General features: G+C 41.5%; 1 protein-coding gene across 1 annotated transcript in view; it reads right to left on the bottom strand.

Annotated features, from left to right (window-relative positions):
• Positions 1-5426: 5426 nt before the first annotated feature.
• The window catches only part of LOC139304419 (uncharacterized), a 62005-nt gene continuing 50893 nt past the window's right edge, over positions 5427-16538 (bottom strand). Inside the window, exons 4-8 of the mRNA XM_070928349.1 lie at positions 13644-13733; positions 10353-10497; positions 9816-9949; positions 8764-8978; positions 5427-6573 (exon numbers count right to left, since the gene is read on the bottom strand). Coding sequence (XP_070784450.1) covers positions 5427-6573; positions 8764-8978; positions 9816-9949; positions 10353-10497; positions 13644-13733 — 1731 coding nt within the window. The remainder of the gene's footprint in view (positions 6574-8763; positions 8979-9815; positions 9950-10352; positions 10498-13643; positions 13734-16538) is intronic.

Raw genomic sequence — 16538 nt, 5'->3', positions numbered from 1 at the left:
CGATACATGTTAAATCCCTCTTTCAAGGGAAGGCCCCAGAAAAGCTGAATGCAAGTGTTTCATCTCAGGACTGCAACTGGAGGAGGAAGTATGATCTTAATTAGAGCATGTAAGCCAAGAGGAAGAAAACAGTTCTTTTGTACAACTGCCTGGCTCTACATGTACAAAATATCAATGCTGACACGCATATGGCTCATTGCATAAATTGTTGCATAGTGAATCCGCAAAATACAGTTCACCAGAGGAATTAACTGTTTGGGAAGTGTAGTATAAAATGGGGAAATACTATAGCTTTGAGGGCACCAATCATCTTTTGACGATGCCTTGTTGATATACATTTCAACACACTGACACACACTTAGACCAACATGGCTTTCCATTATTGATAAAGTGCACATGAGGGACTTATGTAGTTTTTGATGCAGGATAGTGTGAACCTTCAGCCATTGTATTAAATCCACAATAGTTGGGAATCTAGTAGAGGCTATTTTAGCCACAGTAGTTTTATTCTATTTTTTAAATATCTTTTGATAGAATTTCAAACAAGTTATTTTTACATTAAATTACCATTTACAGGTATTTTTTCTCAGGTTTTGTTTGTTGTATTGCTTACCTTTACATAGTGTTTAAAGAGGATAATAAAAAGAGTCAAAAAGCCTAAAAGAGTGATACCATGAGCATGTACTACACTTGAATGTTGGTCCTGGAACTTATATTTTGAATTACATAGTGGATATTTTTTATATAACATAGTTAAAGATGTGAGGATCATAATAGGATTTCCTGTCATTTCATTTGTAGTCTGTTCACAAACAAACATAAGATGGGGCTATCTGGTACTTACTCGATATACAAGCATGCAAACACACATACTTGCACACATGCACATACACACTCACAATTATCCCAATAAGTAAAATCCCCACGCTAACTGATCCTCGTGTATCCTGTAATTCCCTATAATCTACACTCTGGCTGCGGTGAAACAAACACGAGCCTCTGGGAGGGATAAGAGAGAGGAATGATGATAGCTGTGGAATCAGTGGGAGAGGCTTGTTCCTTCAAACCAGTGAGGCCAGTGAGACCAGCTGCAGGTAACAGGTCATATAAGATCAAGAGGCGATGGCTGCACAGAGTACAATTATTCAAAATCTGAATTCTGCTTCTGTTTGACATTTGCTAGATCACCCATCTAAAAAACTGGCAGCAGGAAACTGGCAAAGACTTTGAGTCACTAGCTCCACTAGGACTCAGTTCTGATGTCTCTGTAGAGGTCAGAGGTCAGGCTGGAGACGTGGCTGTTTTAAACAATAGATGAGGAGGCCAAACATGGTGGCCCAAGATCTGCCCGGTTGACAAATGCTTGCTGGTCCCTGGTTCGTCCCTGGTTCGTCCCTGGTTCAGTTTTTGCTGGGGACCTTTGTTGCATGTCATACTCCTCCCTTCTCCTTTGTTTCCTGGCTACTTCTTCACTATCAATTATCCAATAAGTGACATGTGAAAAATGTTCTCTCACTTCCAAATCATGCCTATAACACATGGCTATCATTGTCTCTCTGTGGCTCTACCTGGCCACGTGCCCACACATTTGAATGACTCCTGGTGTCTCTCAAATATTACTGGACCTTAGAGCTTGAGTTGGAGCAATTATTAAATGTGTGTGACCCTCAAGAATTTTGTTTCTTAGTTTCACAGTTTCTTTTGTATTAAAGTAAAACAAATCTTTCCCAGTTCCAGGGTATCATATAACTTGCAGTTTTGAATGTGGCCACGATGCCAAATAGTGCTGCACAACAGAGCACTAATCCTGCAGTAGCTATTCCTGTGGTGTAAATACAGTTATTTCTCTTAATGCATAGTTTCCATGTTCCAGGGATGAATTGATAGCTGTTTGGTAGACTGCATTTGCTCTATTCCTAAACCTCTATTTTGTGTCCCATTGTCTGCAACCACATGACCCTGGAAGTTTCTTTTGATCTAAAATGTAATGTAAATGTAATGTAAAACATTTTATTTCACACGGAAGCTGTGTGAACTGATCTATTCACAATTAATTACCTAATTTTTATTACTGTGTAGAAAAGTTACCTTTTTGGCCTCAGAGACATTATATTCTACAGTAAGGGTGGGTGATCATTTTCTGATCAAAGACCTGATTCTCTATGTCACAATGCAACTTTTACATGACAGATTTTGGGATATGGGTAAGAAAAATGCTACGTATTTTAATCCAAACTGGGTGATTTTGGATTTGCTCCACTGTTAAGGGACTATTCTATACAATTAGGATGAAAGTGCAGCTCTGCTGGGAATCGCAAGGACCAGGATTTCACCACAGCCTTTAGGTTACATCTCTCCTCTGGTCCCCCTGCCTCTTTTCTTGCCCTCTACCGCTCTGTGGATGCCAACGTTCCCCTGGCTCTAGCCCTCGTCCAAGACAGCGGTGAGAGACTGGTGTTAAGTTTCCCAGATCGTGTGAAGGAGCTGTCGTGCCAACTTTACAGCACATTAATCATACAGGCAACGTGGCTAGAGATACTCTGTATCCCGTTCTGCTGAGTATTTATTATTAATAGAGACACAAATCTGAAGAATGAGACCACATTTGCTATATGTGAAAAATTCAAAAGCTACTAAAGAGACAAGGACGTTCACCGAACAAAAGAATTTGGCCATTTTTCATTATGGAAAACATTTATGAGAGCGGGAAATTATTACATTAGTAGAGTGAACATTGTTAAAATTGACTCTGGTGTATCTAATGTATTTTTATACTATGTCCTCTGAACATTGTACTAAGCTTTTGAGGACTGCAACACCTGCTTCAGTCAGTTTCTTCCACAAAGCCACATGCTGCTGTTTGCTTTCACTCATTTATTACACATTTTAAATGATTAATAGACATGATTGTCATTTACAGCTGTGTAATATTCATATTCTAAGTAACTAATAGTTCGTAATCTGATTTCTGTGGATTTTTTTGTGACAGTCCAGAATGCCAGAATGGAATGTGACATGTTATGTTCCTCACTCACCAAGCTGTGCCAAATGGCAAAATAACAACACATAACCTAGATTTTCCATATAAAGAAAAGTCTTTTAATAGATAAGTCCCATTTGCAAAAAACACGTAGAAACATTGGAAGACACTGCATATGTACACTGTGTTCGCTACCTTGCAGCTACCTCCTCCATGACACAAGTATGACAGTCTTTTACAATTATCAAAATGATAGCAAGAAAAACAAAGCCATATTTATTTACCTTAGAGAAACAGAAAAGCCTTCAAAACTGTAGTTTTTAAATTATGCACTTTTGCCTTACAATAAATACGAATCATCAAACATTTATGAAATTAACACACACAAAGAGAAAAGGACAAATTCAAACAGTGACACCATGTACAGTTGTGCGTGTCGACTCAAAACCTTGTCTGGCCAGACTGAACTTCAACTGAACTACTCTCAGTAGTGCAATTCAGAAACTACTACGGTAGCTTCACAGAACTGAGACTCGTGGAATTAATTTGGTGCTTTTAATTCATTTGTGCAAAAATACTGATTGTGAAGACTGATGTCTGATGCTTTCGGACTGAAAAGACAACATGAAAAGTGTATATTCATTTCAAAGGAAATGTGTGGCGTCTGCAGTGAGACAGGCTGCATCGAGTTGAAATGCTGATCTTGCCATGAACACTAATCCACACAGTACAACATTAGCTTTGACATAAAATGACATAAATTAATAATATTTGTACGTTCAACAGGAGTTTCATGACTTAAAATTCGGAAATGATTGTGCGCATTGAAAGAAAAATCAAGATCAAACCTTTTAACAATAGACTGCCTTCTTTTCCTTCAATTCAAACTAACACTTCTACACTGTCCAAACAAACCTTCACCTAATAATTAATAGTAATTTAACCAGTGCGAACCTCTTAGGTCCAAGTTCATCTGAGATCCTGCAATTTAATGGGCAATTCTTGTGTGATCTGAGTTTCATGTAAATATAACGCAGTTAAATGCTAATTGTGGCTTACCTGTAAATCAGTTTTGACATCAATATCATTGTGCTTTTGATTGTGCACCCTGAATTTCACTTTTGCTTTTATCCCTTCCACAAGGAGGTCAGAGCCAAGGAGCAGGGACAGAGCGGGACCTGCAGAACTTGTTAGGATTCAGTACCTTGCTCAAGGACACTTCAGCAGGACCCATTCTTGAACCAATGGTTTGTGGTTAAGGGTCAGCTTCCCTCACTGTGCCTCCTTACATACTGTCTGTATGTGTGTGTAAGCAGGCTGTTTCTAGGTTAATAAACAAATGTAGTGAATATACTTAAAGCTTTGGCCATACCAATGGTTTTTACTGTTTTGGTCCATTAACTACAAATTGCATATACTTTACATTACTGTCAAGTTTCCAAAAGGATTCGGAATTGACAAGGAGAAACCATTAAAAAATGGTGTATTCAAGGATGGTCTGGCAAAAGCATTGCACTATAAGCTATGCTCTAAGAAGATCAAATTCAGAACATAGACATTGAGTAAACAGGGATGTTGTGAAAAAGATCATGTGAATTTAGTTGTGTCATGCACTGAAAACTGCTTTCCTGCAGCTGCTCAGTATTAGATATCTGAGTCCTTGACTGGAGGAATTATGTGTGTTTTCAAAACAGACCCTTTTTGCAAATGTGTCATCTTGTGATAATGATGTAACTTTGAACAAACTATTTTCTTAATGCGATTGATTGATTGAGTTTAAGTTTCAAGTCTCTCTCTAAAATGCATAGAAACCAGTAGTTTCCATCAAACATCACTGGAGGCAGTAATCAAAAAGGTAGGCGATTTATAGTTAAAGCATTAAAACATGCAAAACCACCATCAAGGCAGATTATCCTTTAGGTTGTTATCACTGACTACTAATATCAGCCATCTCCCTTGAGCCCAGCAGTAGGTGGAAGTCATCTCCTGTGTACAAAGTAAAAAAAAAAAAAAAGTCTCTTTTTACAGCAAAATCTTTGTTCCTGCCACAAAAGCCAGGTGTACACAACACGTAAAACAAAATTAAATTGTGTTTCTAGACATAATTCGTCTCATTGTCACTAAATCCAAAAGTGCTTGGAACCAACTACAAAATGTATTCCTTAAAAACAAAATCATCTATCCATAAACTGGATTCAAAGTATTATTTTTGATTGTCACAACACGAACACTAGAACCTGAGCCTTGTTTGTGACCTCTTCATCAAATAGAAGAAGTAATTTAAATGTTGACATCCTGGGAATCCTCGTCATCTTTTTGTAATGCTGGTGCATGATGTGGCGCAATACAAAGTACTTTAATGCACACAAACACACATTGTTTGTGTGTGTGTGTGTGTGTGTGTATTGGGGGGGGGTATCTGCTGATGTGTTGATGTGTTTCACTCTTACGGCATATAAATGTAGGGATTGGACTTGTGGTGCCCCGTGCTCATCACGCATGGCATAACGTTCCTTGGACCAACCATCATGGACTGGCTTATGTCATGGCCGCTCTCGGGCCACGGTGGGGAGTCCATGGGCTCTCGCTTGATCGAATGGATCAGGCCATGACCTTTGAACTCATAGGTGCCATGCTTGTTGTAATCCTGGTGCATGTAGGCCTTGTGAGGCTCCTGTGGATAGACGTGCGAGTCCATGAGGTTGACAGATTGGTTGCTGCATAGAGAGTCTGAGTGAGAGAGTCTCTGAGGACTAAACTGGGTGTTGTCATTGTTATTGCCCAAGGCTTTGTCACATTTCAACAGACGTCCGGTTGTGTTCCCGCTGTTGTTGACTGCATAGTTCTGATAGTTGCCGTTGTTGTACGGTGGGCTGATTCCCGCTTTCCCTCGCTGACAGGGCGAGTACTGCAGATCATAATAATCGCCCTCTGATTTGAGATGGAGGCCAGAGCTCTGGTCGTATACCCCGTTGCCATAACGGCGGTCCATGGCCTCTGGGTCGCGGCAAGCCCAGGGTCGCCCGTAGGCATCGCAGCCGTTCTCAGAGTCCGAGTCATGCTCTACCTTGATGGGTGCCATCTCGGGCATCAGATGGCCATCGTAGCATTCTCCGTAGCTGTTCTCGCTCTTCACCAGGTCAACGCAGTAGGCATCTGGGTCTGTGGGGATCTGGACGTTCCCGTAGAGCTTGGAGACAAACACCTCGCCACCTCTGCCACTGTGGCAGCTGGGGGAAAGGCGGTACGGCTTCCCGTACTGGCCAGCCTTGTTCAAGCGATTAGAAGGGATGTAGCCGACACCCTGGCCCGTTCTGAGGGGGCCTGAGTTTGGACGCAGAGGCCAGCCTCCGCCCAGGCCTGGGCTGACACCTTTGTGGGGAGCCATGGAGGACTTGCAGTAGTTGAGGGGCTCCTCCTGGTTGTAGTAACCATCAGGGCGGTACTTGAGGTTGTCTTTGGAGAGTGGGGTCCAGGGAGTGTGGTGACCTCGCTGGGTAGCACCAGGAGTGGGACAGGAGAGGAGGAGAGGGTCTGCAATGTCACCCATTCCTCCACTGAAGGAGTGTCTCCGGAGGTGTTCCCCTCGCTCACTGTGAGGGAGAGGTGAAAAGTGGGGAGGGGAGGAGAGAAGGGAGAAGGGGGTCATTAGTCACGAAACAACAAGATAGATCAATCAGTGTAGAAGTTTCTGTAGCCCTTGAGGACATTCAAGAAGAGGTGGCCTCCTAAAATATGGTTGGTCCACTCAGATATCCATATGGGAATGTCCACAAACTGAATGTTTGTTCTACTGATTGGTGAATGACTCAAAGCACAAACATCTAGGTTTGGTTCACTTAAGTTCATGAGAGAATCATTCCAAAAGTGACTCATCTTTTCCGGGATTTCATCTCATCTGAAAATTGAGAACAGAGTCAACATCCAGGACCCAAAGATCAATGACTCCGAGTTTATAGGCAGTACAATATCTTCATCTCCTCTTAGAACACTGCAGTTGCTCAAGGCATTTGTGTTTCAGCCTTTGGCTCTTTTGAGTGATGTGACAATCTTTTTGAATTGTGTTTTCTGATCTCCTGATTTGGGATGATTCATTTACAATTGAATTTGTTGCACTGTGATCGTCACAATCAATCAATAGAGAATGCTCAGACCCAGTAACACATTAAATTTCTAATCATACATTTAACAGAACGGATGTTGATTAATATGTCAGTGGAAGCTTTCAATAAGGATAACACCAGGAAGGGCTTGAGATCACAAATGCATTTTCATCACTATATATTGCATATACAGTATATTCCTTATTATGAAGAAAAAGGCAATTTAAAACTTTTGGCTCTAATGACAGATTTTACTTTAAAACACGTTTTATTTCCCTGTTTCACCACTTTGACTGTCTTTTGCTTCTCTCTGCTCTCTCAGCTGGATTAAACACTATAATGATAAGATAACAAGATAAGAACAGCAGCTAAGGCTTTGGATTAGAGTAGTATTGTAGTAGAGATCTGGAAGTGAGTATATTTAAAGTACTGTATGTTCTATGGTACTATCTATCTACAGTAAGATCACTTTTATGATGTAAAGAGCTTTTATGATCTAAAATCATACATGTAAACTAAGCAATAATATCTCTTGGTGGATCCTCACATGGGATGTATTTTGTGTCTATTCAACAACATTACATATGTAAATATACACATTTTCACCCAAGTATTGCCCAGTTTCAGTAGTGCATGATATGAAAAGATGCACTTCATATTAGCTAACCTGCAGTACTTTTCCTTCAAATCTGGTGCCATGTAGATTGTACTTGGCAGTGTTTTCATACTGACGACTCAACCCTATAAGCTTCACAGCCTGCTAATCCAACCAGCCAACAACATGCTGTCCATTTATAAGTAATTGGTATTTTTCTAAAGAAGCAAACATTATCCATGTCGCCCTGGATGATGTTGAGAAGGAATGGACAGCAGAGGGGGTGGTAGGGCTCTGCTTCCTACTACAGCTCAACTCTTGGCCTCTCAGCCTCCCAAAGATGTTAATGATGCATGAAGCACAGAGGGCCTTATCCAAGCGGAGACATGTATTTGCTCCTAATTGGCCACAGGTAAGGCGTCCAGCACTCGTTTGGTTTGGTGTCAGAGCCTGCTGGGTGAGGAAAGGGCTTATATTTGTCTTGGTAACTGGGTCTCGGGGTAAATGCTTGTGCTCATAGAGCTGTTTCTGGGTAATAAGCTGGTATCTCTAGAAAATAAACTCAAAACTGAATAAATAACAGATGAGGACTGGTGGCCACGTAGTTTTTCTTCACTGGAACGCTGTTTTGAATGTGTTTTTCTGTACCCTGTCCCTTGCCTCGTGGATCTTAGTCAAGGCAGTCAAGTGTGTTTTTTGTAAACTGCACTATTCCAAAGTAAACATGTCTTCCCTTATGAATTATGAGGGTTAGGACTGGGCTGACCAGTGACAATGTGCATCACAACTCCAAGCTTCAACAAAACTGATGATGTAGCAGCTGTGGCCTTTCAAGGTTTAACATTTCGACTTCTAGCTCCCCCATCAGGCAAATCAGTGTACTCTCTAGAGGCCATAACAAGGTGTCAAAAGGCATCAAACCTCAAGTTTGGACCAGTGGTGTCTGAGACATCAAGTTTGTGTTAAAAAGCTTGACCTTTAATTACAGCATAGCACCCCCCATTAAAACAATGGATTTAAACTAGGACACAGTGTGAATATACATCATCCCTCCAACTTTAGTTTTAGGTTTCATTCCCTCTTACCCATGCTCCAGTGCAGAGATAATCCCTCCTCCTCCTCCTCCTCCCTTGTTCTTTCCCCGCATTAACATGTTCTTCATCTTCATCTCGGTGATGGAGGGCAGCAGGAGGGGCACACCTATGCAGAATAGAGCCAGCTGGGGGGGCACCTGAGCCCCAGAGGCTGACTTCTTCTTCTGACCGTGGAGGAACTTCAGCCGACCCTGGAATTGCATAGTCTGGGAAGAGAAGAGAGAAAGAATTTACTGATCGGAGTTTTAGTTTACCAGGTTCACCATCTTAGTTTCGCCCGTTAGCATGCTAACATCAGCTAAGTAGCGCTACACAAAAAGTACAATTGAGATTGAATTTTATTAGTTGTTGCGATATTTCAGTCTTGACCAAAGTCACAATAAAGCTAGGGAAGGAAGATTCTCTCGCCTTTTTATGTGCTAGCAGAATGAGTACTGTGCATTACATTACATTTTTTTGTGTCTTTACAGCAATTATGTTGACCAATGAGGAAAGCATCTCACCAATATTTGCTCACTACTTGGCGTATGTGGCGTAAGTGCTCCCAGTATATGTCAGAAAATTGCCATCTAGAATTTCTGTTGTGCAGCCAACATCAGTGCAACCGGAGCAGACTTGGTGACCGTGAACTCTGCTGACCCTGATGAATTGGTCCAAACCCATGTTCTTATTGCTCTGTCATCAGGGCCTCTAGGCTTTTCCACTGCTCTTCTCCAAACCACTCTAGTCACAGCCATGAGGGATGAACCAGGCTCCTATTCTGCTGCTGTGTCCAGGCACTGAATTACCACATAATGCCTTGCAATACTACTGACTACTACAAATAAGTGTATGAACTACAATTAAAAATGAGGCTTTGCTGTACCAAAGGGGTCATAATACGTTTTATAGGCCTGGGTCTTCTCCCAGAAAGTGGGCATCACTTACTCCACACTTAATTCTCATCGCAATATTCTGCACTCTTCTGTTTTGTGTAAACTTTAATGCACCGAAAACTGAAGTTACTGTTCAGTTTAGCTGGCAGTTTGGTTCAGACCACTCACCAAAAATCCAGAGGTGCTGTCCAAAAGGCATCGGACTCTGGCAATGAAACATCTGTTGAGGAAGCAGGAGAGCTCGGGAGGAATTCCCCCTGCCTCTGGAGAATGGAACAGGCTGCTCACCACAAAGTCCTCACCTGAGATGTAACAGAGAAAGATGGAATAATTTAGTTTGAACTGCAATTTGTGTGGCAAACCCACAATGTGCTTCTTCACAGTTTGATTTCTATTCAAAAATGACAAGAAAAGTTGATCTACTCTTTCAAGACAACTGAGGGCACAGAATGAAACACATCAGTTTTCAAAAGATAATATTGGTTTGTCATTGGTTGACAAATGATGATATAAAGATAGACTGTCTTTGTATAGAGATGGATGTATTGTATGTAGCTTTTATGAAATTATATTATGACATTGATGTTTAAAGAAGTGATCTGACAGAATCTGTTTTTGCTGGTATGATTTCAGTGGGCAGAAACATAGGTGCATCTCCTCTAATTTGCACATTTATCTGAGGATGTCTGGCAGTAAGCTACCCACCACTCCCTGCAGCTAGATGGCTGTCCTGATGCGCCGACGTCCCCTGGTGCTGCGGAGGACACATGGCCCAGTGGAGCTGGCGTCTGAACTCCTGGCGGTCGTCTATGTGAATGTAGTCAAACACGTTCTGGTGCATCACATCAGTCTGTGGAGAAAGTTGAGCGGATACTGATAAGTTTGTCGGGGAAATTTGTTGAGTTATTATTAAAACACGTCTGTCTATGTGGTCACGGCACGTCAGAGACATTTCTAGTTTTAGCCTCGTGTTTTTTATCATGCCATGGCCTTAAAGTCTTAAGAAACGTGAGATTGCGTGTTCGCAGCACCGTCCGCAGACTGACTTTGGACCGCTGTGTTGTGGTGCCATCGGTGCAGCTGGGAGCTGCAGTTTGTCTGTGCTGCTCAGATACACTCGGCCTGCCTCAGGATTCCCAGGGAGCGTGCTAACTTCCCCCATCACACACGCACACACACGGGCCGTGCTGTACACACACCGTCGGTGGAAGTCACAGCAACATATGCAGACTTGTATAACTATATGTCTGCACATACACACAAGCGGGAGCATTTCCCCGGTACAGTAACAGAGTAAGGGTAGCTGTAGGGCCAGCGAGGGCAGCTGTGTTTGTCAAACATCGCGTGACACCAGCTCCCAAACAGCAGTCCAGCCCAGCTTACCCTCCCCACACACACACACACACACACACACAGAGTGAGTCGGGTTCCAGCCCACTCTCGTCATGCCTCCCTCTCTCTCTTTTCCAGCAATAGCTTTGCTTTCTGTCATTCCATGACAGATTCCTCGCTAAAATGTTCAACCTTCTCCTCTTCCCTCTCTCCCTCCTCCTCGCGCTCTCTCCATAATTTCCACACTGGTGGCACGCGAGGCTTTTTGATCGCCTGCCTCTGAAAACACAATCTGTTCCCACCGTCTTCGGCGGGCGCTTCGTCCTGTGGTTTGGTTCCCTACCGGCAGTCAGGCAGACAGACGGATCGAGTGACTATTGTTTATGTTTCTCGTAAAAAACACAGAGAGGAAAAGAAGAGGGGGGAAAAAGGGAGAATAAGTGATATTTTCGCTGACCTTCAAAGGCTAACTGCCCCAGTAACAAATGGGATCAAAGGCCAGTGGAGGTTTTCTGCTCTTCTCCAGGGCTTTCTTGTGGTGCTACTTAGTGAAGCGTTCTCTTCCCTGTGGTATATTAAGGATAAGTGTCCTTCTGACTACAATTGTGGGCTCAAAATTATGTGACATGTTGTCAAGGCCTTAGAGGCAAACTATGCAACTTAAAAACAACCAATAGCTCCTTTGCGAGAATTGAACATGTGGGAAAGGCGGAGAGAATGTTTTGAGGACAGTCTCTCAAATATAACATGATGATCTGTGAGTACTTAAAGAAATATTTTAATTTGTTTATGTACTGCGAGGACACCCTGTTCACTGTCAACAACACTTTCATTCTTAGGTTTCTCATATATATACACTCACATATATTGTATATAGATAAACAGTGATTTTCTGCCTCTGGTCATCATACATCAGATAATCACACAAAAAGCTTTGGCTAGTGACAAAGTGACAAAATTTGGGCAAAATGACCATGATATTTTGTACGGACATTCATGGTCTCGTTCATATGAAGTATATCTTCTTTGTTTACATTACCAACATTACATCAGACAGCATGACATGTGGCAAACATAAGCTGACACAGGAAAACTTTTTTGCTTAATGCTAAGTGTGTCAACATTTTTCAACAATGAGTTCACTCATTTGTCACTCATTTGAATGGAAATATATGGAACTACATGACATGTAACATTAAAAACTGTTGACTGACATACACACACACATGGATACACACGTTTTATGCACCTTACAGTTTTAATTTCCTTTGTTTGGCTCTTATGCCTCCCTGCACACGCACACACACACACACACACACACACACACACACAGACGTGTGTACAGGGACCCACACTGTGGCAGGATCTTTCAGACCGCTTTGGTTTTCATGTCGATTTCATGGCGCTGGGTTACTGCCCCCGTCTGCTTGTAAGCCAAGTGGGAGCGCTGTAGCAGAAGAATTTCTACCCCAAAGTGTCAGTGTGCTGTGTGTGTGTGTGTGTGTGTGTGTGTGTGCGTGTGTTAGCAGACATGAGGGCAAAGGAGGGGTTTTAACAGTGAAAAGCACTTTATTCATGGTTTTGAAGGAGAGGGATGACTTCGGCATCGCAGGACAGGCGAGCCTGTGTTGACATCATCCATAAGTAATGACTGGCTGGGTATAGCCGCCGGAGAGGAAGACAGTTAAACCGTTGGTGACTTATCAGTGCCGCACACACACAGACATACAAACACACATACACATGCAGACACAGACACCCACAGAGTGTATCTCAGGGTGAAACAGAGGTCTTCACCTTCCTGTGGCCTCTTAGCTGTGACTTAGTGGGTTCCTCTGCATAGAGTTATCAGGCAGGGAGGCAGACTGAAAGAGGGACTTTCACTCTGGCTTATTAGCCGTAATATGAAAAGGAAAGAAAGTAGAAAGGGATGGACCGAGGAGAACAGAAAGGGTCGGTGGAGGGTGAATAAGAACACATTGAGAGGGGCTGTGTGAGAGGCTACCAGGGAGGATTTATTAGCTTACCTGTGAAAGAGAGATATCAATTGTTGCACACCTCCAATATGATTTTATTATGTTTAAAAAATTATAAAAAATTTAAATAATAAATAAATAAATAATAATTCAAGGAATAGTTCAACATTTTGGAAAGTAGGCTTATTTGCTTTTAGAGTTAAAGCAACAATTTGCCATTTTATGGTTATAGTTATGTGCGAGACAGACTATCTCTTGGCCTGGGACCAGTAACTTCCTGGAATCCAACCAGTGGAGAACAAGATATAACATCTTAATTAATGAGCTTTAGAGGCGCTGGTAGGCAGGGCATTGCTGAAGATTAACATTGTTTTTGCAATTTTTTTCATATAGGGTGTTTGCTGTCAGGTGCCTATGTTCCTGAAATAGTTTTATGGATTCAGGTTACCTTAGCCGCAGGCAGGGGGCCATTGGACGACAACATTTTGGGTTAGTCATGTGACCAGCTAAGAAGAGGGAGGAAATACACCCCTCCTTTTTCAGAGAAATGTTACACATTGTCGCTTGAAAGATGACACTGCCAACTGGTGTGTGTGTGTTGATATGTTCATCATACAGTAGAATACCTTCATTATATAGCATGTTACAGTATTGGGCAATTAAAATACAACTGAGATGTTCAACTCACCTGATGAAATCCCAGATAGTCCACAATAGTTGAGGAGGCATAAAAGACCATCCCATCACTGCTCACCACCAAGGCAAAGCCTGTGAGAGACTACACACACACACACACAGACAGAAATAAGCTGTGACTCAGGGCAGCTCATGCAGCAAATAAACTCAAGTGCAACAAATACATAATTGACAAACACAAACAACTGCATTTAATCAGCGCCATCTTAGGGAGGCTAACTTTAGATGACATGACTGTACCCAGCAGAAACACTGCGCAACCGAGTCAAATTATTTTATTTGCGACCCAACTGTGGTTACAGTCATCACTGCTCGATTATTTTTTTTAAGCTTGAGACAAAACGCAGCCAGAATTTGACTCTAGCCAGACTTTTTATAGCACAATAATCAATTTATATCATTCTTTCCATAATTCTCAGAACAGCAAATAAGAGTAAAAATGGAACAAAAGATAGAATAATATAACACTGGAGAAGGAATGAAAGACAGATGATTATGGAACTGAGTCGGCCAAATAAAACTTGTTGATTTGTAATGCAAAATATTGCTTTTGAAAGACTTTTTAGAATATTTGCTGGTGGAGTTTAGATTAATTTAAAAAACAACTTGAGGATGACATACACACCAATGTCCTGGCCTTTAAACGTATGTATTACATAAGTTAGAAACTCTGATAATTAAGTCTGTGTGACTGGTAACATGCTTTGATCTGTTTTTTTTGACACCAAACACACTGATTTACAGCAGAGAAAACTCCAGACATAAACCTCGTTCCCACTTTGCCTCTTTACACACACCCGTGCACACAGGGTGTGTGTGTGTGTGTTTGGCCAGCAATTCTTTCTGAGACAAGTGTTGATTAAAATGAAAATTTAAATAAATACGTAAATGGCTTCAGTCAAATGAGGAGGCATGGACAGATGGAGTTGGAAGCAAGAGAGTGGGAGAAAAAAGAAAACACAGGACAGAGACTTGGAAGAGGGAGAGAGGTCTTCCAGTGTGTGTGTGTGTGTGTGTGAGTGTGTGTGTGTGTGCACAGCTGTGATAGCGTGACAACTGCAAGGCTACTTGACTTGCGTGACTGCTGCTGCCAGAGTCTGTCACCTCTATTTTACTGCGAGACTATGCAGGTCTTTCCTGGTCTGTTTGTGTGTGTGTGTGTGTGTGTGTATTTTACATAGTATATAATCCATGCGGCCTCTAAATTCACACTCACACTCACTTTTCCTCTGTGTCTCCCTCTTTCCCTTTCTCCTAACAGCGATCTGATTGCCTCAGCGAGCAGTGCAATGCTGTGTTGCTGCACATGCCCCACCTAAACCATACAATGCACTCTGATACCTGCCTGTGAATAGAGCAATTTGTCCTAAAACCAGAGCTATTTGAGTCACACTCTGACAAAGCAACACTGTGACAGAACCACATCTAGACTCTGACGTGACAAAATGTGGAAAACATATATGATGGGGAGGGAAGCAGAGATGGGAAGATGACTCAGGTGCTTGGCGGTGTAGATGCAGATGATGTTTGACAAGTTTAACTGGCACATGCTCTTGACACCCCCCCCCCCTCGAACAGACTCAGACACACAGCTTTCTCCAGCGAGCACTCAAAAATAAATGATGCTATCACTTTAGGGAGAAATAACACATACACGAATGCACATCTGCTTTGCAAACTATCACTTTTCCCTATTTTGAGCCTGGCTCAGCACATACTAAGCAAGATTTGGACATAAAAGATCTGTGAATGACACACCGTTGTTGTTGTCGTGTCACAACAAAGGGCCAACGTCTGGACTGCTCTGAAGCTTTGGAAATAAAGATAGGATAATGTGGGATCAATACAGCTAAGTATGGTTTCCAATATACTTAATATATTGGTCACATGGGGCTGTACAAACATCTGGTAACAGCATGCCAGGGCCAAATCTAATATATTTATGAAAACAGTGAATTTTGTCCAAATCCTTCACGTCAATGATGAAAATATGAAAATGTCTGTTTTTTGGATCAAGAATTTATTATCTGGGATCTTTACTGTATTGAAACCATGTGTCCAGGAAGAGATAAGGTGTTTAGGTGGTGTAGCTTTCTGCTGTGTAATGAAGTCCAAAGCTGTGATTGCTTGTTCAATTAAGATATCTTATCTAATTCCAGTTACAGAGCTCGTCTTCAACTCAAACAGTTGAGTGTAAAGCTTCACAACAAAGGACATAAAAACAGCCTAGACATACTTGAATGTAATTTTGCCTTTAGGAGTTCCTACAAGGCTATAAAAAGGCCAACATTTACATGTTGAGCTCACCTTTTTCCATTCCTCTTCCAATTCATTGAAATGCCACATTAAATCTCAGCAACCCATTTTCTTTTTACAGGACTTTGACATTTTTATTCTTCTGGAACAAATAGGCTCTGGACTTGTGACCTGAAAGAGTGTGTGCAGGCGAAAACAGTATATTTTGTAGGTTGATTGCTGTAATTGGCTTTCCAAAATGGAATGCTTGGCAAATATATCACAGATTAATACAGTAGGTTTATTTTTCACGTCACCCATCATTTATGTTGGAATAGGACAGTCAGGATTTACAATTTATTTTGCAGATACAGAGCTGGAATAAAAAACTAGCAAAATGTCTATACAACTATAATGATTATTATTCTACTGTTGTTTTTTTTTTAATGTTTTAAATAAATGACATGTTATGCTGGTTTTGACCATTACCATACCACTACCTTTGTATAATATATTATATGTATATAAGTAACTGTATATAGAGTTTTTATTTTTATTCTATTCTGATGTTGGATATTTACATGTTTGTTCTGTGTCTCCAATTTCATTGTGCAGCCCTGTGTTGTAGAATGACTAATAAATGTACCTTTAA

This window comes from Enoplosus armatus, chromosome 21 (genome assembly GCF_043641665.1).
Source record: "Enoplosus armatus isolate fEnoArm2 chromosome 21, fEnoArm2.hap1, whole genome shotgun sequence".
NCBI classification, from domain to species: domain Eukaryota; kingdom Metazoa; phylum Chordata; class Actinopteri; order Centrarchiformes; family Enoplosidae; genus Enoplosus; species Enoplosus armatus.
Note: the sequence above shows the minus strand (reverse complement) of the source record. Positions and strands in the feature narration are given on the sequence as shown.